The following is a 25,702-nucleotide window of genomic DNA, read 5'->3' on the forward strand; positions in this document are numbered from 1 at the left end:
TATGATCAAGTACTTCACCCAAACCCCAACTGAGTACCTTCAGCTGCTTTCTTTGCTATCCACCCTCCTATACAAAAGTGTTTGGTATATTCTAACTCTATGGTGGTTAGATTTTCTAAACGGGTAAACAGAATTTACTCTCCCCTTACCTCTCAGTTAAGAAGATGGTTCCTCCTTGATACTTGAACCTTGTATTGTCAGCTTTTAATCAGACCTCTGTCTGAGCCTTTAACAACCTGCTCCTTAGCCTACCCATTGGCCAGTTTCTTTCTTTTTGTCTATTACATCTGCAAGAAGAGTAGGTGAGCTGCAGGCTTTAATGGTGGGACATCCCCGTACACTGTTTTCTTTAAAGTCTCCATGAGAGCACATCCAAAATTTATTCTGAAAGTGGTGTCCAACTTCCACCTTAATCAGGCTGTCTGTTTATCCACCTTTTTTTCCTAAGCCTCATATGCATACAGGCAAGGAAAGGCTCCATACATTAGACATCTGATGTGCCCCGTCCTTCTGTATGGACAGGACTAAATTGTTTAGCTAATTTCCATGTCTTTTTGTCATCTGCCCTTTCATTATATCTGCACGTCAGCTCAAAGACTTTGTTACTGGATAACTGTGTATAACAAGAAGTTATGAGGTAACAAATACTTTAGCTCCTTCAAAGCTGTGAGCTCATTCCACCACAGCTCGAGCAACTTCCTTTGCCTTCTTGAGAGATCTGCTTATAGCAGACATCTGTAAAACAGCAACCTGGAATTAGTGCATGCTTTTGCCAAGTATTATACGATTATTGCTACCTGCAGAACTGACTCAAACTTTGGAAGAACAGTCCTGTAGTCTCTCTTCAAACAGACTCCTTGTTCCACCACCACAGTGGGAGTCACTTAAGAGGAATAGACATATGCAAGCACTCAAAGAAGAAAACATGGTTACTTATCTGTATCGTAAGTGTTGTTCGAGATGCATTGCACATGTCTTTTCACAACCTTCCCTCCTTCATCTCTGCTTCACAATGTATTCATCATGATGCGACTGTGAAGGAACTGAAGGAGTATCAGGGCAGCTCTACTCTTTATACCTTCGGCATGAAGCAGTGCAGGGAGCATGCTCTGCCCTGACAGGTACTGCTACATAGAACTCTGGCTCAAATGCACTGAGCGCATGCACACACTTAAGCGATTTGCAACACATCTTGTATAACAAAGGTAACGTTTTTTTTCAGAATCATAAAGGCATTCACAATGGTTCCTGAGGACAAGTCTGAGAGTTAGTTTACTGGAATTTTGAAGGTGATCATCTTGAAATGCTTAATTTTATTTGAAACAAAACCCACATCCACGTCTCTTGCTGGGAATAGATTTCAAAATTTGACATTAACAAAGATTGTGATTGGAACATGATTGTATTTTAATTTGGTGAAAATAATGTTTAGTCCATGTGTTGTGGACTGAAGTTATGTTTAAACTTTTTAGGCTGCCAAACGAGGGATTCTTTCTTCAGGTCGTGGTAGAGGAATTAATGCACGAGGTCGAGGTGCATCACGTAACAGAGGCAGAGGAATACGAGGCCGAGGTCGCGGAAGAGGGGTTCCAGTTCATGCAGTAGTGGATCATCGACCGAGGGCACTGGAAATTTCTGCATTCACAGAAAGTGATAGAGAAGATCTTCTTCCTCATTTTGCGGTATGTAGTAACTTCAACATTTCTTCTCCTTGAATTTAGTAGTTTTGTGGTAGTGCAGGGAAAAACTTCCAAGGGGTGATTGTAATCAACTAGAATCCGCTATTTAATTAACCAAGGACTTCTAAAGTAGGTTTTCTACCTTTAAAAAGAGCTTTCTGTTTCTAAACTACGGAAGGACTTCAGACAAGGTCAGGAAAGGAAAGAAGTGAACTTTTACTGAACTCAGGTGGCATTCTTTAGAAACAGCCGAATAAAGTTTTAATATATGACAGGCAGAAACTAGTACAGACCAAGGTGCACCAATGCCCGATGCCTCTTCAATGGCAGGGAACTGATTAAGTGAGATGTATCAAGATGATTTTGCAAAGTGACTAACACCCGATGCTATAGAATAGAGGTGGGCAAACTACAGCCTGCAGGCCACATCTGGCCTGCGGGACTGTCCTGCCTGGCCCTGAGATCCTGGCCTGGGAGGTTAGCCCCTGCCCCCTCCCCCGCTGTCCTCCTTCCCCGCAGCCTCAGCTTGCTCACTCCACTGCCGGCGCAATGCTCTGGACGGTGGGGCTGTGAGCTGAGGCAGCGTAGCTGCAGAGCCCAGCCTGAACCAGTGCTCTGTGCTGTGCAGTGGCAGCGGCGTGGCCTGGCTGCAGCCAGGTGGCGCGACTAGAGCTTCCCGCCACCGGTGCTCCAGGCAGCGTGGTAAGGGGGCAAGGAGCAGCAAGGGTTGGATAGAGGGCAAGGGAGTTTGGGGGGAGTGGTCGGGGGTGAGGGTGTAGATAGGGGTCAGGGGGGAGAACAGGAGGTTGAATGGAGGCAGGGGTTCCGGAGTGGGGCAGTCAGGAAGGGGGCAGGGGGGCTGGATGCAGTGGCAGGGGGTAGTCAGGGGACAGGGAGAAGGGGTGGTTGAATGGGGCAGGGGTCCTGGCTGGGCTGTCAGGAATGAGAGGAGGTGTTGAATGGGGTGGCAGAGGTGCAGGAGCGGGGGTGTGTTGATGGGGCAGGGTTCCCAGAGGGTCCGTCAGAGAACAGGAGGGTTGGATGGGGCAGGAGTCCGGGGGGAGAGGGAGAGGGAATGGGAGGTGAGGGCCTGGCCATGACCCCCCTCCCCTAACTGGCCCTCCATACAATTTATGAAACCCGATGTGGCCCTCAGGCCAAAACGTTTGTCCGCCCCTGCTATAGAAGGAGAAAAATCATGCAAAGTCACTGCCAAAGAAAAGGAGCATAGGAAAAGGGTGAAAGAATCATAAGTGATGCTAAGTTGTTCCCTTTTTGTTTACATGGGTTTTGTGCACACCAGGGAGAGAATCTGGAGGTAAAATTTTCTATTGTCAATTATTCAATATCCTAGCATTCTACTGTTAGAATGGTGGTGGTAGTAAGTCCTGGGGTAAAAATCATGCAAACAACAACTGGTAATGGACTTTTGCCAGAACTGGAGGAGTATAAGAATGAAAAGAAATCTTGGACCACTCCTCCAAACGACAGAATACCATATTCAAAAGAGATTAACAGACATCTGTGTTGTAACAAAACAGGATAATGTGTAAATAAACTGCCTTTTTGGAGATAAACTTGCTTCAACTTTATTTATGCCTGACAGTCCTGTCTCAGTGAGTTATACTCACTTTTTTGAGTTTGAGAGTAGAGACCAGAACTGTACAACAACTACAAGATCTTAGTACCACTCCTAGAAGTCTTTGTGTCCCCAAAATGGCACACAGACAAAGCCGGAATTCCCTTTTCCTACCTTCTTAATTTTAGGGCTGCAGTTCAAAATTTGATACTGGGTTTATATTTGTCAGCAGTCCATTATATTAGCGTATAGAAAATCAAACAAGAGGCAAAAATTGCCTGATCTGTATCTCTTCTCTTCAAGCCTGCAGTGAAAGAGAAACTTATTCATTTTGCAGAGTGGATACTGGTGGTGATACAGAGCTCTCAAAAATAAGTTCAGGCTATGTCACAATCAATTCTCTTGAGATTTAGCTCTTGTGGTTCTTACTGGTGGCTGAGAGAGCCCTGCACTGAGATTATGGAGCAATCAGTCAGGTCTGCCTTTTGTTTGCCTTTGAACATTCACCACAACAGGAGCAGCCTCTGTACCAGTAACAGGAGTCAGTTGTGGCCCAACAGCTCTCAAGATGTAGTTGACTTAGGGGATAAGACATATAATCTTACGTCAATTTTTATTCTTCTATAGCAGTCACATTTCCAGCAGCAGAGTATGGCTATACAAATAGATGTGTTGAAATGACTTTTTATTATTATTGGGAAACTTAACTTAAGTTATTATAAGGACATTAGTAAGACTCTTCAGCCAACATTACATTTAGATTTTCAGTTAAAACAATATTTTAAACTCCTCTACTAGGCATTAAAATAAATGTAAATCAGAATTCATAATAATTATACCACTTTTAGTCTAAAGAGTTAATTTTCTGGGAAGTCAGACCTCACATTTAACCTGTGCATATATGTCAAGTCTGAATATTTGCTGATATTACTGAAGTTGTAATTAAAGTTGACCTCTGAAGCTTTTTTGAGTTTACTTTTTCAACTAATTTATGATCCATGAAGAGCTGCTTTTGCCTTTGCTTTTGACAATATGTTTTCGTCATAGTTTTTAAAAACAACAACAACTAAATAGTGGCTCTGTCCCCTTCCTCTGAAGAAACCAGAGGGGGAGAACCTTGAGCTCCAACCCTTCTTACATCAGTGCTATTTGCATAGCAAGCGGATGCAAATAATAATCTCTCTTAATTTGCACGCTGCTAGGTTGTATTGTTAACATAGCTAAATTGCTGCCTCTTTGTTCAGAGAGACTGAGAGGTGGCGAACTCAGACTGTAGTCAGTAATTAACTTGTCTTTAGACATGGGTTTGGCATGTCACTTTCACAGAAAATAGTTACACAAATTGCAGAAGCAAAAGTGTGTGTTCAAAAACACCAACTTCAAGGCAAAATAAGAGCTGGAAAAAAAGATTTTGGGGTTTTTTGTAAATATCTAGTAGGATTTTAAAACGTAAGCTCACACTAGTGCCATAAAAAAATTTTCCCAAAAACTTTTCAAGGTCACGTTTAAGATTTTGCATTCTACTATGAGGGAGGTTAATGTACTCTGTTTATTGTCTCCTTATCTGGAGACAGAAGGAAGCTCCTTGTGAGGAGGCAGAGTCTGCATCTGTCAGTGGCAACCTGCTGTGTGGGGATAGGTTATGGTTATGACATCTCCCATAACTTGGCTTTTCCCTGTGTCAGAGGGTTTAATTGTGGATAGTGTTGCATTTAACTAATTTTGTCTTCTTAATAAAAGTGTTTGGGAACTTTGCGGGGTTGGGCAGGAATTTTCTCCCACATCAGATTGGCAGTGACTTTGGATGTTTTTTTTCTTTCTGCAGCATGGGGTCTGAGTCACTTGCCAAGATCATCGTGATATATCTCACTTAATCAGTTCCCAGCCATTACAGAGGCCTCGGGTATTGGTGCACCTTGAGCCCCCTATTATTTTCTTCCTGTCTCACACAATAGTTCAGTCTCCTGCAGACTATAATACTTTGGTCTAATTTTGGTTGTTGAGTTTAATGCACAGGTGGCGGTGCTGAGTTGGTGGCCCATGATGACATACGATTGGAAGGATTCATTTTTTATCGGTAAATGTTGGTAAATGCCGAGTTCACAAACCAATGGAAAAAATCACCTTCTCTCGATAGTACTAAAAATGTGCACATAGACAAAGTAAGAAAAATGCTGCTTGAGAATTTTTGATTTAAGGATATTTACTTCGTATATTTTGACAAGCCATGTTGACAGTTTGTCTTTTAAGTTTTATAATGTCTTAATTTTTTTGACCCTCAACATCCACTGTCAATAAATAATTTTCTGACCACCACCCCACCTGTAGTTTCCTACAACTGTGACAATTTAAATTGATAAAAATTGGGGGGGAAAGCTTAAAATATATGCTTTTGTGCAACTGATTATTTAAACAGATAAAAATTTTCAAAAGATCACACTTTAAACATAAACATCAATATTGTGACACTTATCAACAAATTGATGCAGAGACCTCTGGCACTTCGTCATGTAGCCTACAGAGTTCTACATCAGTGTTTGTTTTTAGTAGCTTTGCTCTTACAGTGTTTGCAACTATATTTCAGACCAAAATACTTCCAGTTGAGAGAAAATATGTTGAGATGATATTTCTCTTGCACAGCAATTTGAAAAAAGTTTGTCTTGGTTTGTATTAATATGTATATTATCTGCTACAGTTGAAAATATTTTATGGTCCTTTTCTGTAAAACCCTGAATGAGCTATACCTCAGTTATGACCACATCTGTCTGCGCTCTAACTACGCAGATGTGATTGTCAGGGATGCCTGAGGTGATGGAGCCCAGGTATGCTCCATAGGGACCAGAGTAGAGCTTTCTTGGTAGAGGACCTTCAGCTCTGGAACTTGCTGTTACTGGAGATAAGACTGAATTTGAGTCTTGTCACCTTTTGGGCACATTGCAAGATTAGTCTTTCTGCAGACATTTTCCTGACAATGATGGAGTCAATGGCTCTGAAGGAGAAGAGGAGGAGAGCCATGATTCATCCTTATAGTATGCACTAGTAAATTTTTGCAAATACTTTAGTGTTCAGTGTTTTAAAGTGCATATAAAAATAATGTAGTATTTCTCACAAAGACAAGTTAACCATTAAGGTCTCTTCAGTGTGTGTCATTTCCAGTTCTATCTGAGTTTCAAGTCCATGTGATTTTTTGTTTTAGGGCTTGTCTACGCTGGCAATTTACAGCGCTGCAACTTTCTCGCTCAGGGATGTGAAAAAACACCCCCCAGAGCACAGCAAGTTTCAGCGCTGTAAAGCACCAGTGTAGACCTGCCCTGGGAGCCATGCCCCTTGTGGAGGTGTGTTTTTAAGAGTGCTCGGGGAGCTGCGCCGTGACCACACAAGCCATGTTAAAGCATTGCCGCGGCCGTGCTTTAGCATTGCCAGTGTAGACTAGCCCTTAGTACATAGAAGAGGAATCTTTCAATTAGTTTATGTTTTTCTCTTATTGAAAGCAATATGGTGAAATTGAAGATTGCCAGATAGACGACTCTTCTCTCCATGCAGTGATTACTTTTAAGACTAGAGCAGAAGCTGAAGCTGTAAGTATATTCTTCATATTAAAAGTACTTTAAAATGATATCTCATATTAGCCATACTTAAACTGAACTAAATTGTAAGAATTAAGTATAATTTCAGAACAGCTGAATCTTATGTTTACTGCTTTTGAGTTCATTATCAAAGAGGAATCTGATAAACACACAGGTTTGATTTTAGATGAAATTAGATTACTGAGTAACATATTTTTTTCAAAAAATCTTTCCGACCAGCATATTAACTGAATTCCTTAAGAGGGAGGAAATTCTGAGCTAGTTAAAAGTATAAAGTATAGCTTGCATGAGTCAAAGCAAGACATCCCCCCAGTGGTAATTCATGAATGGATGTCTTGCTTGGGCAGGAACCCACTACAAGTTTATTGTTCCTTACTTTTGCCCATGAGAGTTACCTTAGTTCCCCATGGTTTGATTGTTTTCCCTTTCGTTGTAGTTTACATCAGAAATGCAGAATCGTGAAACAAGTTATTCAAAGTTTTCTTTATGTATTTTTTCATGTCCCTTATTTTTGTAGAAGTTTGATTTCTTGGGAGCGTGTAGGGTATATCAAGTCCTAGAAATTTGTTTTGACTTTGTATCTTTAATTTCTCAATTCACTAACATTTCTAAGAGATGATACAGGTTGTGATTACTGAAATTTAATTTGGAAACTAATTTGTTATTCTTTGCGTTTACTATGCAGTTACATTTAATTCATCCAAATCATCAAGTTTACTTTGAAATAAAATTAGAGTGTTTGCTTATGATATAATGTATCAGTATGAAACTTTCCCTAAATGTTACTGCTTTCTAAACATTTAATGAAACTATTAAATGTTAATTTGTTAATTAAATGGGAAGAAGCATGCCAGTGCAGTGCTTTAAGAAGTGGAACTCGGGGAAACTTGGGTTCAATTCCCTACTTTTGTCACAAAACTTCCTGTTTGACCTTGGATAAGTTGTCTGTGCCTCATTTCCCCAGTGTAAAATGTGGATGACACTTCTTACCTAACAGGTATTGAAAATAAATACACTAACATTTGTGAGGCATTCAGATGCTATAATGGATCCATATAAATACATAGAACAGGTAAGTATATTAGAATGTTTAGGAAACTCCACTTAATCAGAGTAATGGTCCCTGTATGGTTCTATGTGATGGAATTTAACTTCGTTTTTTCCAAAATTTAGGAAATTGCCTACAGACTAACTTTAAGCGAAGTCAAGCATTCCAAAATTAGGAATTGCCGGGTTTAAGATTGTCCCTGGGTTTGGCCCCTTTGCTATATGCAATTTGTGATGTTTTGGGAATCGTTCAGACCAGTCCAGGGGCTCTCTTACCATCTGCCGTATAACTGTGTGTGCCTTAATGTTATGCTCTCAAGGCTCAGAATGTTGACACCTGTAGCCAACTTACAAGCATAAAGGTCTCATCCTGGGTTCTGCCAGCCTAAATACTCATTGCAGGATGACTTCAACAGCCTTTCCAGTCTCAGGTCTCCTCAAATCTATCTACCCCGAGCTCTTAAGTACCAGACACTGACTTTTCCCATTTGGTTTGTCAATCCCAAAGGGGTGAAACCTGCACCTCAGTTATTACTTCATTCATTTGGGGGACACACTACATACCATTTGCACAACAGAGCCCTTTTGGGGTAAAAAATAAATAAAAGGGTTGTTTGAGGGAAAAATCAGGTTAAAAAATGAAGTAATAAGGAAAGCAAACACCGTACAAGTTATGGAGAAAATAAACAGAGACGCAACCTTATACTTGCACATTTGAATCCCTTAAGACAGGTTACCTATTGCCTTTGCTTTGCTCAGATTCCCAGTTTATACCATAGTCCTGAAGAGGGATGTAGGGTTTGCAGACAGCCCCCCACCTTTGAGACTGTCCCTTAATTCTGGATATATTTCACATCAGATTCCTTTTCTTTTCACAATATTTGCAGGGGTAGTTTTGTGTGTGCTTGTTTTTAAATTTCTCAGGCTATGGTGATTCATATTGGGGGAAATTCCTTCCTTTCTTAAATTTCAAGACTGGGGTTTTCTTTTCAGTTGCAAATTGTTTCAGTGTTTTCCCATTAATGTAATGGCCCATCACTTGTTTTTTCCTTGCTTTAAAAGATACTAGGTTCTTGGAGCTAGCCCCTCCCTGTTGAGAGGTGGAGCTGAATGTTGCAGCACAGCTTTATATATACATCATTGAAGGTACGGCTACACTTGAAATGAAGTGCGAGTGTGGTCGCAGCGCCAGCGCTGGGAGAGAGCTCTCCCAGCGCTGTACGTACTCCACATCCTCTGCGGGTGTAGCTTGCAGCGCTGGGAGCCAGGCTCCCAGCGCTGCGACCCTGTTTACACTGAGGCTTTACAGTGCTGTATCTTGCAGTGCTCAGGGGAGTGTTTTTTTCCACACCCCTGAGCGCGAAAGTTGCAGCGCTGTAAAGCGCCAGTGTAGCCGTGACCTAAGTAAATTCATACCACTGTCTGTGTATATGTATCTCATAATGACCACCAAAGTCAGAACATTACAAGCTTTCATAAAAGACCTTGGTATATTTTTGTACACAATAACAGTGTGTACAACCACTTGATTAAATTGCTTATTGTTTGGGATTCAGACTCTTTCTCACCTTGAGGGTAAAAGTAAATATTGAATAGTTATCTATGTATTGAGTGCCATCCAAGCTGTCCGCTGAACAAGGCAGGTGTTCTGTGGGGAAAAAAGCACTTCATTGGGTAATTAAAGACTGTATCATAAAGCATACTCACAAGGGTGCCAAATTGTTTGCGACCTTAATTTTGGCATTTTATAACTTTTGAATGTTTGACTTTGTAAAGTTAATATTCTTTTAACACAATTTTTATATGTAAGCGATACAAAGTGTGTATAATGTTAATTGAAGAGAAACTCCACCTATACAGTAAATGTCATGAAAGAGCCTTTTTCACTGCAAGTTCATATGACAGTATTTTTTCATAATGATGGAGAGAAGACATTTGGACTTATTACATAGTTTCCCTCCCACATTCTGGTATGACTTGTAAAACTAAATCTAGAACTTTCAAAGAAATCAAATTCATTTTATAATTCAAAACATGTTGGATTATAAATTGTTTGGTGCCTGTTAGTAAATCAGATTTTAAGAGTAGAACTAGGTAATGAAGATTAGTTGCAGAACTAGTTGAATCATAAAAGCTTTCTTTGGGGCTTATTCAGAAGAAAATGTAATATTTTACCTTTGGCTGAAAAAAGCTCAAGTTTTATGGCGGTGGACATTTTAGTCTGGAAGGGAGAGGAGGATTCCCTAGCTATAAAATGTTGCATTTTTATGTAGCAGTAATTTCTTCAAAAGATTACAAGTTGTTTCTGAACCTAAATGTCATGTATAAGTACTTATAAAAATTCTAGTTGTGTGACATTGTGATGAGACCGTGAACAAAAAACTCCTGAGCTGCATTTTAATAGGCATGGAATCTTTTAAATTTATCATAAATTTATATGTACAGATTTAAAATTTATACCTGGGGACTTTAATATCACACAATTCATGTTCAGATGTCATTGAACATGTAATTGTTTCTACATTTCACATTATGCTGTACTTTCAGATTGTACTATAAATCTTTTGTGACCGTGACAGTTATTTCGAAATGTTGCTAACGCTGATTTATGCTAGTTCATGTTACTTTAATTTGAACATACTATTTCCAAAGCAGCCACTTAATGCATCTGGTACTTAGAAAGGCATGAATATCCCATAAGTTAAAATCTTTACATTTCAATTACAAAGGGTTTGCAGGAAGTGGAGCATTTTCCAGTAGAATAAGTTTTATAATCACAAAGTTTAATTTTTATTACATTGAATCATTTGTATTTGTGGGATGCTTGAGTTCTTGTAGCAAGTAAATGTATTAAGTGTTTTTTCAATTTGTGTCAATCTTTCAAGAGTGTGAAACACTGATCAAAATTCAGTAAGGTGTTCATGACAGTGTTGTCCATGTCATGAATTGATCCATGGCTTCCTAAGCTTATTTCCTTTACTTGCATTTTGATTAATACTGTATTTTTTACTTTTTGTAAACTCTTAGCTGAACAGCTATGTAAATGCATTTGATTATCAAGTCCTGAACTATATACACTGTAATGGTATGTTTAGTAAATTTATTTAATTTTAAGCTGTCCATAATAGCTCATAAATCAGTTTTACAAATGTGTAAAAATCATCTCCTCCACATACACACACCCAGTAAAAGCGTAGTGTCTGTTTACTTTTGGTATCTGATCAACTGTTGATTATTTTATATCCCTTTCACAAAGAAATGTGAAACTAAGAACTTTCTAACTTGCTTCAGGCTGCTGTTCACGGATCTCGATTCAAAGGACAGGATTTGAAGTTGGCATGGAATAAGCCAGTTATTAATATGTCTGCTGTTGAAACAGAGGAAACTGAACCAGATGAAGAGGAAGTAAGTTCCTTTTTCTTTTGATTTTCTGGCAAGATGAAAGAATATAGATTTTTTTTTCCCCCCTAAAAATAGGTAACTTCTGTTGATTCCCACTCTGTTCCTGTACCATATAGGGATTTGTAGTTTGATTACATAATCTATACTTTCTTGTCTGTGCTACTACTAAGCTTGCCTTCTCCATTCTGCCACTGTGAACTTATTGTTGGTTCAAATCTTCCATCATATCATATCAGGAGCATTGTATCTCTTTCACAACAAAGAACAAAACTGTGATGGTCCATTTTAGTAATTTATCAAAATAGGAGTGTATCATACAAAGGTTGGGGGGAGAGTGTGGAACCCAGGGGTCATGTCCAGGACAATCAACGGAGATAATTGTAAATCCACTGAATTATAAAATAAAGTAGTCTCTTGTAAGTTTCTTTCCCTTGGTTTTCTAATGTTTTGATTATTTTTTTTAAACTGCAACATTTTTTTTTCCTTCAAATTGAGTCAGTCTCAACATTTCCAAGAACTCAGGTATTTTTGTCTTGGATATTTCCCATTTCTGTTCTTTAGTATTCTGATATTTTATAATTCAGTGGATTTACAATCACAACTAAAAATGACTAATTGAGACTTGACTAATTTCTTTCCTACAGAACTAATTTATTGTGCAGAACTAGATTTTGTTTTCCTATTATAGGTGTACCCTTTTTTTTTCTGTTTAACCTACATAGGGACAGTCCCATTTTTGGGGACTTTTTCTTGTATAAGTGCCTGAGGGGGAGGGATAGCTCCGTGGTTTGCACATTGGCCTGCTAAATCCAGGGTTGTGAGTTCAATCCTTGAGGGGGCCATTTAGGGATTTGGGGCACAAATCTGTCTGGGGACTGGTCATGCTTTGAGCAGGGGTTGGACTAAATGACCTCCTGAGGTCCCTTCCAACCCTGATATTCTATGATTACCCCCACCCTCTGTCCTGTTTTTTCACAGTTGCCATCTGGTCACTCTACCAATAGCTAGCTCATTCCTTAACATTAATGTGATCTTTCTTCAGCTCTCCATACTCTAAGCATAAAGGACTTGTAACTGTCAGTAAACTGTTTCCTAATTTCCTCTCTTCAGTCCAGTTGACAGTCTATCACATATCCATACTTTGTGACCCTTCTTCCTTCTGCATTATGTACTTCCAGGTCTGCACAATTGCTGTGCAGCAGTTTTCACTGTAATTATAACAGTTCTCTTTCCTTCTTAATTCCACTTAATTTCCAGGTTCAGTTTTAAATATAATCCAACTACTCTAAAGGATAAAAAGCGCCTTCTTGACTCATGTGTTCTGTTTCATGGGCCATAGAACCATTGATAGCAATAAACTTTTTGAGCAGGAGGTATGCCCAAATGCATGTTGCCTCTGGAACCTAGAGGGTAAAAGAGAGATCCTGCTCTTTAGATATCAGCTGATTCCTTTTTCCATCAACCAGTACAATCACAGAATCATCTCATGGTCTTTTTTTACATTTAGATTCTTTTTCCATAGGCCTAGAACCTTAATGAGAAATATCTCTAAACGATTCCCCAAGATCTGTTTTTTACAACTTTCCAAGTAAATTGAACTTAAGTTATGACAGTCCAAGATTGAAGTTCTCATGGTGAGACCTTCTTATAAACTGTTTCACAGTTATGGCTGTACCCAACAGTTCTACTATTTTCATTTGATACTAATTCATTTCTCTCTCCTTTTCCAGGAGAAATCAGATTTACATATCAGATTGCTGTCTCTACATGTACTCCTTACTTAAACAGATGAAATCTTTTGAGGTTTAGAAAAAGGGATAGGCCAGGCCACTTCAGTTCAGACTGTGCCTTCTTGGAGCCTCCAAATTTGAAATTTGCCAATTGCCACTTAGATTTCAATTTATATTTTAATGAAGCATTGGTTTTTTTAATTCTTAAAGCCAGATCAGATGCTTGAATATGGAAAGCAATGTTTCAGTCTTGCTTCTCTGTCTTCCTCCTGAAAGCAGTCACTGCTTGCTAGTTTATTAGCGGGGTTCTGCTGAGGAAACTTCTTGAAGGAGCAAAAGTGAATTCTGGAGTTGTCTGGCTATATTACCCTGTAGATCAACAGTAATTTTATTCGCTTCTGAGAAAAAGAATAAAGGCAAGTAAAGTAATCTACAGTTTACATAGTGAGGGGGTGTAATGTCCTTTAAAAACACTGGAACAGAGGCAGGAAGTTGATTATCTCTTCTATAGATGGGGTGCAGTCAGGTTTCATTCTACAACTCCTGCTGAAACATCAAGTCTGAAAATTGGGGCCTTCAGCTCTAGAGAGTGATGTGGGCTTGGGGGAAAACACAAGTTGGGAGCAAAGAAGCAGGTTTTTGGATGTGGCAAATGCCTTGGTAGAGGGAAAAACCACTCAGTTCTGGAAAGAACTAGGTCCCAGAGACCAGAGAACCACTGCCTGCCTGGAAAAGGGACCTCTGATGGGGCCTCCTTGAAGGGAAGAGAAACTCAGTGTACAGACATTTATCCACATAATGAGTCAGGTTTCCTTAATGTAATGGGGGGAAAAGTTTAGGGACCAGCTAGCTACATGTTGGTTTTTTCTCTGTTAATGTAATTCACAAACTGTGTGAAACCCTGGTGAAAGGGTGAGACTCCCCTGACTTTTCATAGTTGAAAATGCAGAGGGTGTGATGCAGGATATTTGTTTCTCTGGAACTGAAGCTGTAGCTTGGGAGTTAACTTTCTGTTGATCCTTTGCATTATTGTTTTGCTTAACTTTTTTTTTTTTTTCCTCCTACTAGCCATTTCGGGTCTGACTTTTGTTTTTGAGTCTTGTTGTGGCCATCAGTCCAATGTGGCTCTTGTGGGAGGGAAGGTAGCGGCAGATTTTGGATCAAATTTGTTCTTTCATAAGCTCTAGCGGATCATTGCTTTTGTATGCTTTCTAAAATCTTCATATTATTGCAGAAATATTCTCTGAAATTTTACATTCAATGTCTTCTGTTCATAATTATTTTTCCAACTGGGTGGATCATTTATAGATTTCCTAATTATCTCCTTACCAGGATGATTTTGGTATGTGTATGTTCAAGCAATCTAACTTCTTATGTCATTTTTTCCTATCATAGTCTTAATCATACAAGCTTATCTTTCCCTTTTATCTTGTTTACTTAACCAGGTTTCATTAATTTACATTCTCTTCAGTCATTACTGAACTAGTCCCCTCTTTCCTTCAGTAAATTGCCATACATAATGGATTTCCAATCAAAGTTCCTTAAGAGCATTTTGCATTTCTTAAATGTCAGCTTTTGCTTTAAGAGAACTTCTGTATTAGTTCTAGACCATGCACGCGTGAGTATTTGAAATATATACACTGATCTTAAGTAGACACATTCTAGAACGGGTCAGCAGTCTTTGGCACGCGGCCCATCAGGGTAATCTGCTGACGGGCCATGAGACGTTTTGTTTACTTTATCTGCAGGTATGGCCCCGCGCAGCTCCTAGTGGCCGCAGTTCGCTGTTCCTGGCCAGTGGAAGCGGTGGGCCATAGAGATGTGCTGGCCACCATTTCCTGCAGCTCCCATTGGCCAGGAACGGTGAACTGTGGCCATTTGGAGCTGCGGGGGGCTGTTCCTTCGCCAGTGGATTAGCCTGATGGGCTGTGTGCCAAAGGTTGCTGACCCCTAGTCTAGAATAACATTTCAGAAAATGCAGTGGTCATCAAATTGCATGAAAGAGAGATTCCACACTGCTTCTTCCTTTCAGTTTTGGTTTTATCCCAGCCAGTATCATTTTTTTTCATTGTTTCTATAATAAATGGTTCTGACTTTCATGCACGCTTCTCTTATAAACTGAAAATACCTGACTGCCTTAGTAGTGTGTGTGAAAGCAGCAGAGAATCCTGTGGCACCTTATAGACTAACAGACGTTTTGGAGCGTGAGCTTTCGTGGGTGAATACCCACTTCGTCAGATGCAGGACACTCAGTTCACCGAAGTATTTGACTTTTTGTTTACAAGTTCCATTATTCATAACAGACAAGTTGTGTGTTTGTATGGGCACAAGCAGTACCCTAAGAGACAAAGAAGGTGGGCAGACAATTCAGTAGATTGCACTCTTTCCTCTGAGACAGTACTGAACCAACACCCCAGAATGGCAATAGGCAATAATTTCCAATAGTCCTAATCTGTTGGCTGAGATTTAAATACAGCTGACGCAGGTTGTGGGACTAATAAAAATAATTTCTTCCCCTGCCAAGTTCCTGTCATTCAAAGTTGAAGGACTCTGAGGCAGAGGAAAATGGACATCAGCCACTACTGTTATCCTCTTCTGATCTGATGGTGGCCCTTGGAACTGGAGCAGAGGATTGGCTCAGCGCCGCAAACTTGGAAACTGACTGATCCGAGAAAACACTCCATCACTCAACACTGGGCTTGAAAGAGCCTGGAACAGACTTGAGCTTACCATTGGAACCGTAGTAGCAACATCTGTTTTGGAGGGGTCTGACGAGTGGGATATGGTACTGCTAACAGTGGCTGCCTTCTCCCACAGCTGCTGCTTCTGTTCTCATGCAGCTGGAACCAACATAGCTTTAGGTTCTTTCCTAACAGGACTTTCCTGTGCCTTTGAAGCATTGGTAGCTCTCTCCAAAGGAGCAGAACTCTGCACAGATAGCGACCGATCTGCACAACTTTGAGGTCTCCTTACTTAAGGAAGCTACTGAAGCCAAATCAGTCCTCTTCATTTGCAGGACCTCTGGAACTGGACAGTTTAGTGACCAGAACTTCTTTGTGCTACAGTACCTAAAGCCTGGTCTGCCTATCCTTACAAGTTCAGGAAGCTAGTCTGGCAAACGGAGCACCCAGAGGTGAATGTACCTCACCCAGACATTTCAAAAGTCTCACATACTTGTCTGACACCCAGAAAACAGCAGGGCACCAAGCAAATCTCAAAGCTCGGGTTGTTTTTCTTCTGAGGTTCTGCCATAACGCAAAGGAACCTACCTTAATAAGTGTATGCACTATCTGTATTATAATACTATCTTATACTAACTGTACTAGGAGTAAACTACTATTAATCTAACAAGACACTTAGAATGCCCCATATCTGAAGGACCAGGGGAGATAATTTCTGTTTTCCACGGTGGTTGGAGGGAACTGAGGTGCTGGAGGGCACGGCGCTGCTCATATAGCCTCCACCTCTGAACATTCCCAGACACTGGGGGAAGAGGTGGGATGGAGCACATGTGCACTCCAGCAGACACTGTTTGGAGAAGGTTCTACCATGAGGTGCCACCAGGCTGCACAGTATCGATACATGGAAATGTGCAGAGCCACTTGAAGAACAAAAGCCCTTAAATATAATTTTTTAAAAAAAAAAAATGAGGGGGGAAATGAAGCTGAACTTTCTTTATTGTAGAAAACATAAAAATGGGAGACTCTCTGAAGACCAGATGATGTGCATCTCATGTTTTAATAGCTCTTATGATTCTTCAACATATTATACATGTCCAAGCTATTATGCTGCTATGAGCCTTAAAACAGTATACTGAAAAATAGTCTAACTCATATGTTCATAGTCACTTTGCCTCTTTACAACCCAAGGTACTTAATCTGTCCCATTTGATATTTTTCCTCCTGCAAATCATAGTGGATAAAATGAGATGTTACACCTCAACAATTTACAATCGAGTTCAAAATTGAACTAGATAGGCATCGTGAATATGCCTCCCCTAAAAATAAATAGGGTGTCTAGAAAGCTTTTCTTTAAGAATCATGCGTTTTTGCAGTTGAGACAAATGAATTCAACACTAGAGAAAAATTATGGGGAAGGAATGAACATATGTCCCAAACCACCTATTGTCTTTGTTTACGATAAGCTTACTTTCTTTCATTGTCTCTTCATTCTTCAACCCATTCTCTGTGTTTAAGGTGTCTAATTATCCCAAACTCATTTTTATTTTCTGTAGCACAAGTCTAACTAGACAAATATTTCAATTTCTGTACACTGTTCCAATCACCTTGCCAGAATGCATTTCACATGTTATGTTTTTTGATAAATTATTTATTAGAATCATAGATTATCTGAATTGGAAGGGATCTCAGAAGGTCATCTAGTCCAACCCCCTTCTTAAAGCAGGACCAATCTCCAGACAAGAGAATCTTCAGCTTTTTTTAAAAATCAGTTTGGTAACAGCAGATAAGGCGAGCATTAAGCATAATACACTTAGATGAAGAGGAAAGGTAATTTAAATCTCCTGAAGTTTCTGTTCATGAACTATGCAGATGATGTCACATTAATGTTGCAGAATGGAGCTGCTGTACAGAGGCAAGGGGCTGATTTTTATATTATATTTCACAATATTTTAAAAGGAAAATCTTTAGCGTACAAAATGAAGGATATTAAACAACTTTACACACTATTAAAAGTTTCTTTTATTTTCAGTGCTATAAGCTAACTCTGCTCTGAGGCAGAGCTTGTGGTGGTGAGGTATCATCTTCATGGGATCTGAAGAAGAGCTTTGTGTAAGCTTGAAAGCCTCTCTCTCTCTCCAACAGAAGTTGTTCCAATAAAAGATATTACCTCACCCACCTTTTCTGTCTAAAGTTCTGACACCAACACGGCAGCAACCACACTTGTGTATTTTCAGTACTTAAGACAGATGAGCTTTTGGAAAAATTGGAGGAGACTAGCTCTAGTGTTCGCCGTCTGGGTCTGGGTCTGACGACCAGGAAGAGACCACCTACTCCATCATTTAGATACCAGAGACAGTATTACTCACAGTCGTCAGTCTTATTTTGCGTGCAGCCAGAGGTGTCAGCAGCAGCAATCCCTGTCTTCATTTCAGACTGAGCATAAGAAGGTCTTTCAGATCTAGACCTAAGATGAGGCAACCAGCTCCCTTTTCTTCATCTTCAGCTAACACCATGCCTCAGATTTGATATCAAGATTTGAGGATCAAGAGTTGTTGACCAATCAGTGAGGATCATTCTCCTCTGTTATTCAGAGACAGATTAGCCTGATTTATCAACTGAGGGAGGCTGATTACATTGGATTTATGGGTACTAGACATCATAGAAAAAGCCTATGTCATTCAATTCATAAAACTGCCCCCTTTCAATTCCACCTACCTTTCCATTTTCAGGGACCGTTTTCGTGGGCTGATTTTGCTTACAGAAGTTCACAAGCTGCTCTAGGTAGGAGCTGTCAAAGATGTATCCAGATATCTTTGGGGAAAGAGGTTTTATTGAAGTTATTTTCTGATCCAGAAAAAAGATGGGTTTAAGTCCAATTTTAGACTTAAGAAATGTGAATATGTACATTCGAAAATTTTGCTTTAAGATGTTAACCATGGCATCTACAATTTCCTTGCTTACAGTTGTGGATTGGTTCACCACCCTTGATTTAAAGGACACACATTTTCATATTGCTATGTGGCACAGTCATCGAAAATACGTGTGGCTTTTGGTGGCAAGGTGCCATGTCCAATATAAGGTGCTCACATTCAGCCTGTCAGCAGCACCAAGAGTTGTTTGTTTTTCTCCCAAGCGCCTTTCTGTGATAGCAACACATCTGAGAAAACAGGGTATTTTTGTTTATCTGCATTTGAGCGATTGGCTACTGAAAGTGACTACATGCAAGGTTCTCTTACTTGATGTTGAGGTTAAAATCTTGCTCTTTTCAGATCTGGGTCTGCTTCTCAGTGTCAAGAAGTCAATTCTGTGCCCAACTCAGAGAATTCCCTTTATAGGTTGCTTACTGGACTCGAAGCTTCTCTACACTTAAAATGCTGCAGTCGCGCAGCAATGGCTTAGGTAATCCGCCTTCCCAGGAGGTGGTGATGGCTGGATCAACGGGGGAATTCTCCTGTTGGCCTAGAACTGTCTATGCCAGAATTTCGATTGGTTTAACTTTGTCTTTTAGGGTTGTGGATTTTTCATACCTTGAGTGAGGTTATACTGACCTAATTTTCTAGTGTAGACAACACCTTAGTAGCAGGGAAAGATTTTCTTCCAGAAGACAGGTTTCTAAAAATAGAACAAATGATTTTGTAAATTCAAGGCTATCAGTGCGAGAAGGTGATGGAGGAGCAAGTCTTTTCAGGGGTACTCTGTTCAGTCCTCCTTCACCTTCATTGACAAAAAAGTCAGATGCTTCCAAAGCTGGATGGGGAGCCCATCTATAGCTACCTTGGATTGTACACTGAGCTCTGTTTTTCAAGAGAAAAGTTTGCACATCAACATGTTGGAATAAAGGATCATTCATCTCTCAAGTCATTCCTTCTTCGTATACAGGGGAAGGTAGTCTAAGTAGCAATGGACAGTAAAACCGCTTTGTCTTACATGACCAAACAAGAGGGAACTCACTCACTCCAGTTATGTGCTGAAGCAGTTAGGTTATAGGATTGATGCATTTGTCAAGAGTGCTATCCAGTAGCCCCACATTTAGCAGGGGAAGGCTGTTTGTTAGCGGATCATCTCAGCAGGGACAGCTCTCAGATTCACAACGGTCCCTGAAGGATCAGGTTGTCATGACATCTTTTCCCATTAGGATCAACCTGAAATGGACTTATTTGTGACAGAAGTCAACAAAAAGCCTTCCTTCTACGTTGGGGGAAAGGCCCTTCTGTATACTTTTCTCTTCTTTCCATTGATTCAGAAAGTAGTGAAGATTAGACAGGACAGGGAAAAAATTACATTGATTGCTCCAGCTTGACTGAGACAGTAGTGGTGCATGGGCCTGCTTCAGCTGTTGGATGGTATGTAAATCTTCCTCTGTCTCCAGATATTTTGTCACAGCTGCAAGATGGGATTCTTCATCCAGATCCACAGCGTGGGCCATCATACTATGATTGCTCATGAGCAACTGTGTTCTTCTTTGGTACAAAATGTATGGCTTAATACTAGAAAACTGTCTACGAGAAAGTGTTACTAGTTAAAATGAACTAGATTTGTCTGGATGAAGGGAAAATCTGATTTGCCAGTGGTAGCTTCCATACCCTGTATTTTGGAATATTTAATGCATTTGAAGACTTAAGGATTGTCCTTTAAAAGTTCACTTGACTGCTATTTCAGCTTACTACATTTTTGTCGATGTTAGATCCCTTTTTGTATGATTCTGTGAAAAGGTTTGTGAAGGAGTTTGAGAGGATAACTGATGTTTTAGACCAAGGAGGTGCAGTAAATCTAATCTGCCTGGATTTCAGTAAGGCATTCGATACAATTCCATATAGGAAATTATTAGTTAAACTGGAGAAGATGGGGATTAATATGAGAATTGAAAGGTGGATAAAAAACTGGCTAAAGGGGTGACTACAACAGGTCATACTGAAAGGTGAACTGTCAGACTGTGGGAGGTTACTAGTGGAGTTCCTCAGGGATCAGTCTTCAGGGACCAAACTTTTTAAACATTTTTATTACTGACCTTGGCACAAAAAGTGGGAGTGTGCTAATAAAATTTGCGGATGACACAAAGTTGGGAAAATAATGAGGAGTCCTTGTGGCACTTTAGAAACTAACCAATTAATTTGGGCATAAGCTTTTGTGGACTAAAACCCACTTCATCAGATGCACTTCATCAGTTCCACTCCATGCATCTGATGAAGTGGGTTTTAGCCCACGAAAGGTTATGCCCAAGTAAATTGGTTAGTCTCTAAAGTGCTACAAGGACTCCTCGTTGTTTTTGCTGATGCAGACTAACATGGCTACCACTCACAAACTTGTCACAAAGGTGAGAGGCATAGCCAATATGGAGGAGGACCGGAATATTGTACAAGAAGATCTGGACAACCTTGTAAACTGGAGTAATAGAAATGAAGTGAAATTCAATAGTGCAAAGTCATGCATTTAGGGACAAACAAGAAGAATTTTTTCTACAAGCTGGGGACTTGTTAGTTGGAAGCAAGAGAGGAGGAGAAAGACCTGGTGTACTGGTTGATCACAGGATGACTGTGATGGCAGTCATGAAAAAGGTAATGCGGTCAAAGGATGCATCAGGCGAGGTATTTCCAGTAGAGAGCGGGACATGTTGGTACCATTATACAAGGTATTGGTAGGACCTCTGGAATACTGTGTGCAATTCTGGTCTCCCATGTTTGAGAAATGAATTGAAACTGGAACAGGTACAGAGAAGCACTACTAGGATGATCCGAGGAATGGAAAATCTATCTTATGAAACAAGACTCAAGGAATTTGGCTTGTTTAGCCTAACCAAAAGAAGGCTGAGGGGAAATATGATTGCTTTCTATAAATATATCAGAGGAATAAATACCAAGGAGGGAGAGTTGTTGTTTAAGTTAAGTGCCAGTATGGACACAAGAACTAACTTCTATAAACTGGCCATACGTAAATTTAGGCTAGAAATTAGATGAAGATTTCTCTACACCAGAGATGTGATTCTGTAACAGTTTTCCAAGGGGACCAGTGGGGGCAAAAACCTGACTGAATCTGATAAGTTTATGAAGGGGATGGTGTGATAAGATAGCCTACTATGGCATGTGACTCATTGGCAACTGCTAGTAGCAAAAATACCCAGCTACTGGAGACAGGATACTAGATGGGGAGGGCTCTGAGTTACTATAGAGAATTCTTTCCCAGCTGTCTGCCTGGTGGTGTTTGCCCACATGTTCTGGTCTAACTGATCACCATATTTGAGGTTGGGGAGTAAATGGTGAATTCTCTGTAACTTGAAGTATTTAAACCATCATTTGGGGACTTCAGTAGCTTAGCCAGATGTTTGGGTTGTATTTGAGGAGTCGATAGATGAGGTTCTGTGGCCTGCAAATGTGCAGGTGGTCAGACTACATGATCACGATGGTCCCTTCTGACATTAAAGTCTGAATTATATAATATGTATCTTCCTCTACGGGATCCTGTCTATCTTGGTATATTAATTTGGCCTCATCTACGCCTATGAGGTCATTCTTCGAACCGTGACGAAGTGTTCCTTATTTTACTTATCTATTAATGTGGTCTTCATCACTGATATCACAGCCAGAAGTTGAGTGAGTTGCATGCCCTGATAGCTGAGCTACCGTTTACAAATTTTCACAGATAGAGCTGTTCTTAAACTTGCTCCAAGATTTTTATGAAAATGTCTGAGATCCATTTCAATGAGACAGTTTCTTTCTGAAACCTCATGCTAATAAATGGGAGTCTGTTACATGCTTTATATCGGGGTTTCTCAAACAGGGGGTTGCCGCTTGTGTAGGGAAAGCCCCTGGCGGGCTGGGCTGGTGTGTTTACCTGCCCCGTCTGCAGGTCCGGCAGATCGCAGCTCCCAGTGGCCATGTATCGCTGCTCTGGGCTAATGGGAGCTGCTGGAAGGTTCTATCCACCAGGTGGTACAGTACCATAAGTGTGAATATGAAGTCATCTTGAAGAACTTGGATTAGAAGTAACCTTCATTTTTTCTGTTACAAATTAAAAAGGGAATGCCCACATATAATCTTTACTTTTTGTTTTTATCTTTTACGTTCTCTGACCTTTTTTGAAATGGAGCCTAACACATTTTTCTTTTGAAGTTTCAGGAAGAATCCTTGGTGGATGACTCATTGCTTCAAGATGATGATGAAGAGGAAGAGGATAATGAATCTCGTTCATGGAGAAGATGATTCAACTGATCAGAGAAAGTGCTGGAACTGTACTTACATTGCATTAGTATTACCTAATGTACTTTTGCTTGTTTGTACTAAAAGGTTTTTTGGTAAATGTGATGAAGTTGGATTTTGGAAATAGACTAAAAAGCAGCTGATCAATCCTGTATTTTGCCAGATTCATGTTTGAGTTGTTTCAGTAAATGATTGCTAAAGACATCTTATTAGGAACATATGCAATGTTTTTATTACATACTTCTCCTGAAAGTTAGAGAATTCTTTGGATTCTTTGTAATTTAATGAATTGGTCGAAAAAAGACCAAGAGTTGTTATAACATAGATAATTTTTGTTCTATTCCAGATATGGAATGAAAATTTGCATTTAAAATCTTTGTGAATGTTTTCAGAAATGAATAGATAACAGTACTAAACTGAAGTCTCTAAAGTTATGTATTCATAATATTGCATAGTAGTATGCTTAGGCTTTACTATGTACTAGCCTTTTGTTGGATTTGTGTACGTATTTTACGTATGGGTTTTAATGATACAGTGTATGACTGCTTTGCATATAAGTCCTTATGACTTTAAGATGTTTAAAAAAATAAATAAATGGAATGGTCTTTAAAAAAAAAAAAAAAGAAAAAAGAAAAAAAAGAAAAAAAGCAATAACCAAAAAAGCTAAGACAATGGTCCTTGAAAATGGAAAAAAATAAAAAAAGAAAGAAGAAAGACCATTCCAAATGGTGACCCCCCACCCCCACCCCCATACTCACAANTTTTTTTTTTTTTTTTTTTTTTTTTTTTATATCAACATCCTATTGAATATATAAAAAAACTACTAACTTGAAATGTGAAGTCTCATTTTTAGGTCATATACAATTGTATTTTAGTATATGGTTTTGCAGCATAAAGGCCTTGGAAACATTTTAAATTTTAAAACTGATAACGTAATTTAAATCAAACTGCTTCAAATAGAATAACATTTAATGAATAAGAAGAGTATTTGTATGCATATACTGTGGACCCACAGAAGAGAACTTGATCCCACAAAAATATATGCACTAAAGAAATGTAACAAAAGGATACATTAAGAAAAGTGAATGGTAAGTATTCTAGTCTTAAGAACTTTGAGCCTATATATGAATATATTTCCTTTGTCCTCACAAAGATTTTTTTTTCTGTTTTAAAACTACATTTGGGAAAATGATCAGTCCATACTGTGGTCTGTGCTTTTTAAAACTTACAAATGTGAGAAATGCTAATAGAGCTGAGAGCTTGCAGAAATACTAAATACGCATTTTTCCTACAGGGCACTATCTTCTGCATTGGTTTCATAGGTTTGCAGTTCTTCTCTTTTTTTAGAAAAACCCTAAGATTTAGCCATGTAGAAATAGAAAAACTCCTATACCCGAAAGAAAGTGTTTCACCTTCCTTAAAGTAGCATTCTGTCTCCTCCTCAGGTCTCTTGTAGGCATATCTGCTATTCAAGCCTTGTGCATCCATCAGCCCACAAATAAGTGTAATATAAATCCAATACACCTCTCATCAGACAGGTGCAGAGGTGGTAGTTGGATCTTGTAATATTTTTCTCTTTGCAGTCTTTATTTAATTGGGAGCAAATTACTACCTCCCCTTAAGTCTTTTCTTGGAACATTATTACTTTGCAGGCAGCCCTTTTATTCGTAAAATAAGAGATGAAGGGAAATGGAAGATGAAGGGAAATGGAAGTAGTATTGCTAAGGTGAGAGGGTCCCTCAGAGTAGCTTTCTAAATCTGTGGTCCGAAGGGTTTTTTGGTGTGTGTTCTGTAGTGTTCTAAATGAGGTATTCTGGTTCATTGAGTAAACACATACTTTTCAACTTTTTATTTTTTAATTATTTAGTACTTCTGAAGGGTGCCAGACTGAAATGTTGGAGACTGGAGACTGAAGATTTGTGATTTTCCACATATCAGGTACTGCAGATGAGGACTGTGCATGCTCCATAGATTGAGTAGTTTGTTAGGTTGTAGGTTTTTATATGGGTCCATATTCAAAGAAGCTGAAACTAAGTCACTTCACCTAGATATTAGATGGTCACAACTTTTGGTGGTTGCTCAGTTGTACTGACTTCAAACTAGTGACACAGCTGTGTGAGATTCCATTTCATATTAATCCCTTTAGTCATGTGCTCTTCCTACGACAAACTTAAAATTATGTGCCTCCAAAATTAGGGTGAAAATGCAAAAATTGTTGCTGTCTTGTATTTTGTACTCTTTCTTGTCATCTTCTAGTTATTGAAGAATACCAGGGTCACAATGCTTCAGCTCACTTTCTCACACATTAAAGAAACAAGCACAGCCATTTCCTCCCCCAACTAGAGTGTGCCACTGTTTGTTTTTAGTGCTCAGAGACCCCCCAGTTATAATTTCCTGAGGAAACTACAATGCATTGGTGACGTTCCAGAAAACACCATCCTAGCCACCATGGATGTAGAGGCTCTCTACACAAACACCCCACCCACAGATGGAATACAAGCTGTCAGGAACAATATCCCTGATGATGCCACAGCACAACTGGTTGCTGAGGTCTGTGCCTTTATCCTCACACACAACTATTTCAAATTTGATGACAATATAGACCTCCAGATCAGTGGCACCGCTATGGGCACCCGCATGGCCCCACAATATGCCAACATTTTTATGGCTGACCTGGAACAATGCTTCTTCAGCTCTCGTCCACTCATGCCCCTTCTCTACCTATGCTACATTGATGACATTTTCATCATCTGGACACATGGGAAGGAGACTCTGGAAAAATTCCACCACGATTTCAACAGCTT

At 39.6% G+C, this 25,702-nt stretch overlaps 1 protein-coding gene and 1 long non-coding RNA gene across 8 annotated transcripts in view; both read left to right on the top strand.

The window, feature by feature from the left end:
• Positions 1–23,649, top strand: part of RBM26 (RNA binding motif protein 26) — a 99,999-nt gene extending 76,350 nt beyond the window's left edge. Inside the window, exons 19-22 of the mRNA XM_032798364.2 lie at positions 1,473–1,682; positions 6,750–6,836; positions 11,184–11,297; positions 22,812–23,649. Coding sequence (XP_032654255.1) covers positions 1,473–1,682; positions 6,750–6,836; positions 11,184–11,297; positions 22,812–22,901 — 501 coding nt within the window. The 3' untranslated portion in view covers positions 22,902–23,649. The remainder of the gene's footprint in view (positions 1–1,472; positions 1,683–6,749; positions 6,837–11,183; positions 11,298–22,811) is intronic.
• A 14-nt stretch (positions 23,650–23,663) lies between these two features.
• Positions 23,664–25,702, top strand: part of LOC116835492 (uncharacterized) — a 12,484-nt gene continuing 10,445 nt past the window's right edge. For all 7 annotated transcript variants that reach the window (XR_012655006.1, XR_012655007.1, XR_012655009.1 and 4 more), the window contains exons 1-2: positions 23,664–23,986; positions 24,766–24,836. This is a non-coding gene — a long non-coding RNA (uncharacterized LOC116835492). The remainder of the gene's footprint in view (positions 23,987–24,765; positions 24,837–25,702) is intronic.

This window comes from Chelonoidis abingdonii, chromosome 1, assembly GCF_003597395.2.
Source record: "Chelonoidis abingdonii isolate Lonesome George chromosome 1, CheloAbing_2.0, whole genome shotgun sequence".
NCBI classification, from domain to species: domain Eukaryota; kingdom Metazoa; phylum Chordata; order Testudines; family Testudinidae; genus Chelonoidis; species Chelonoidis abingdonii.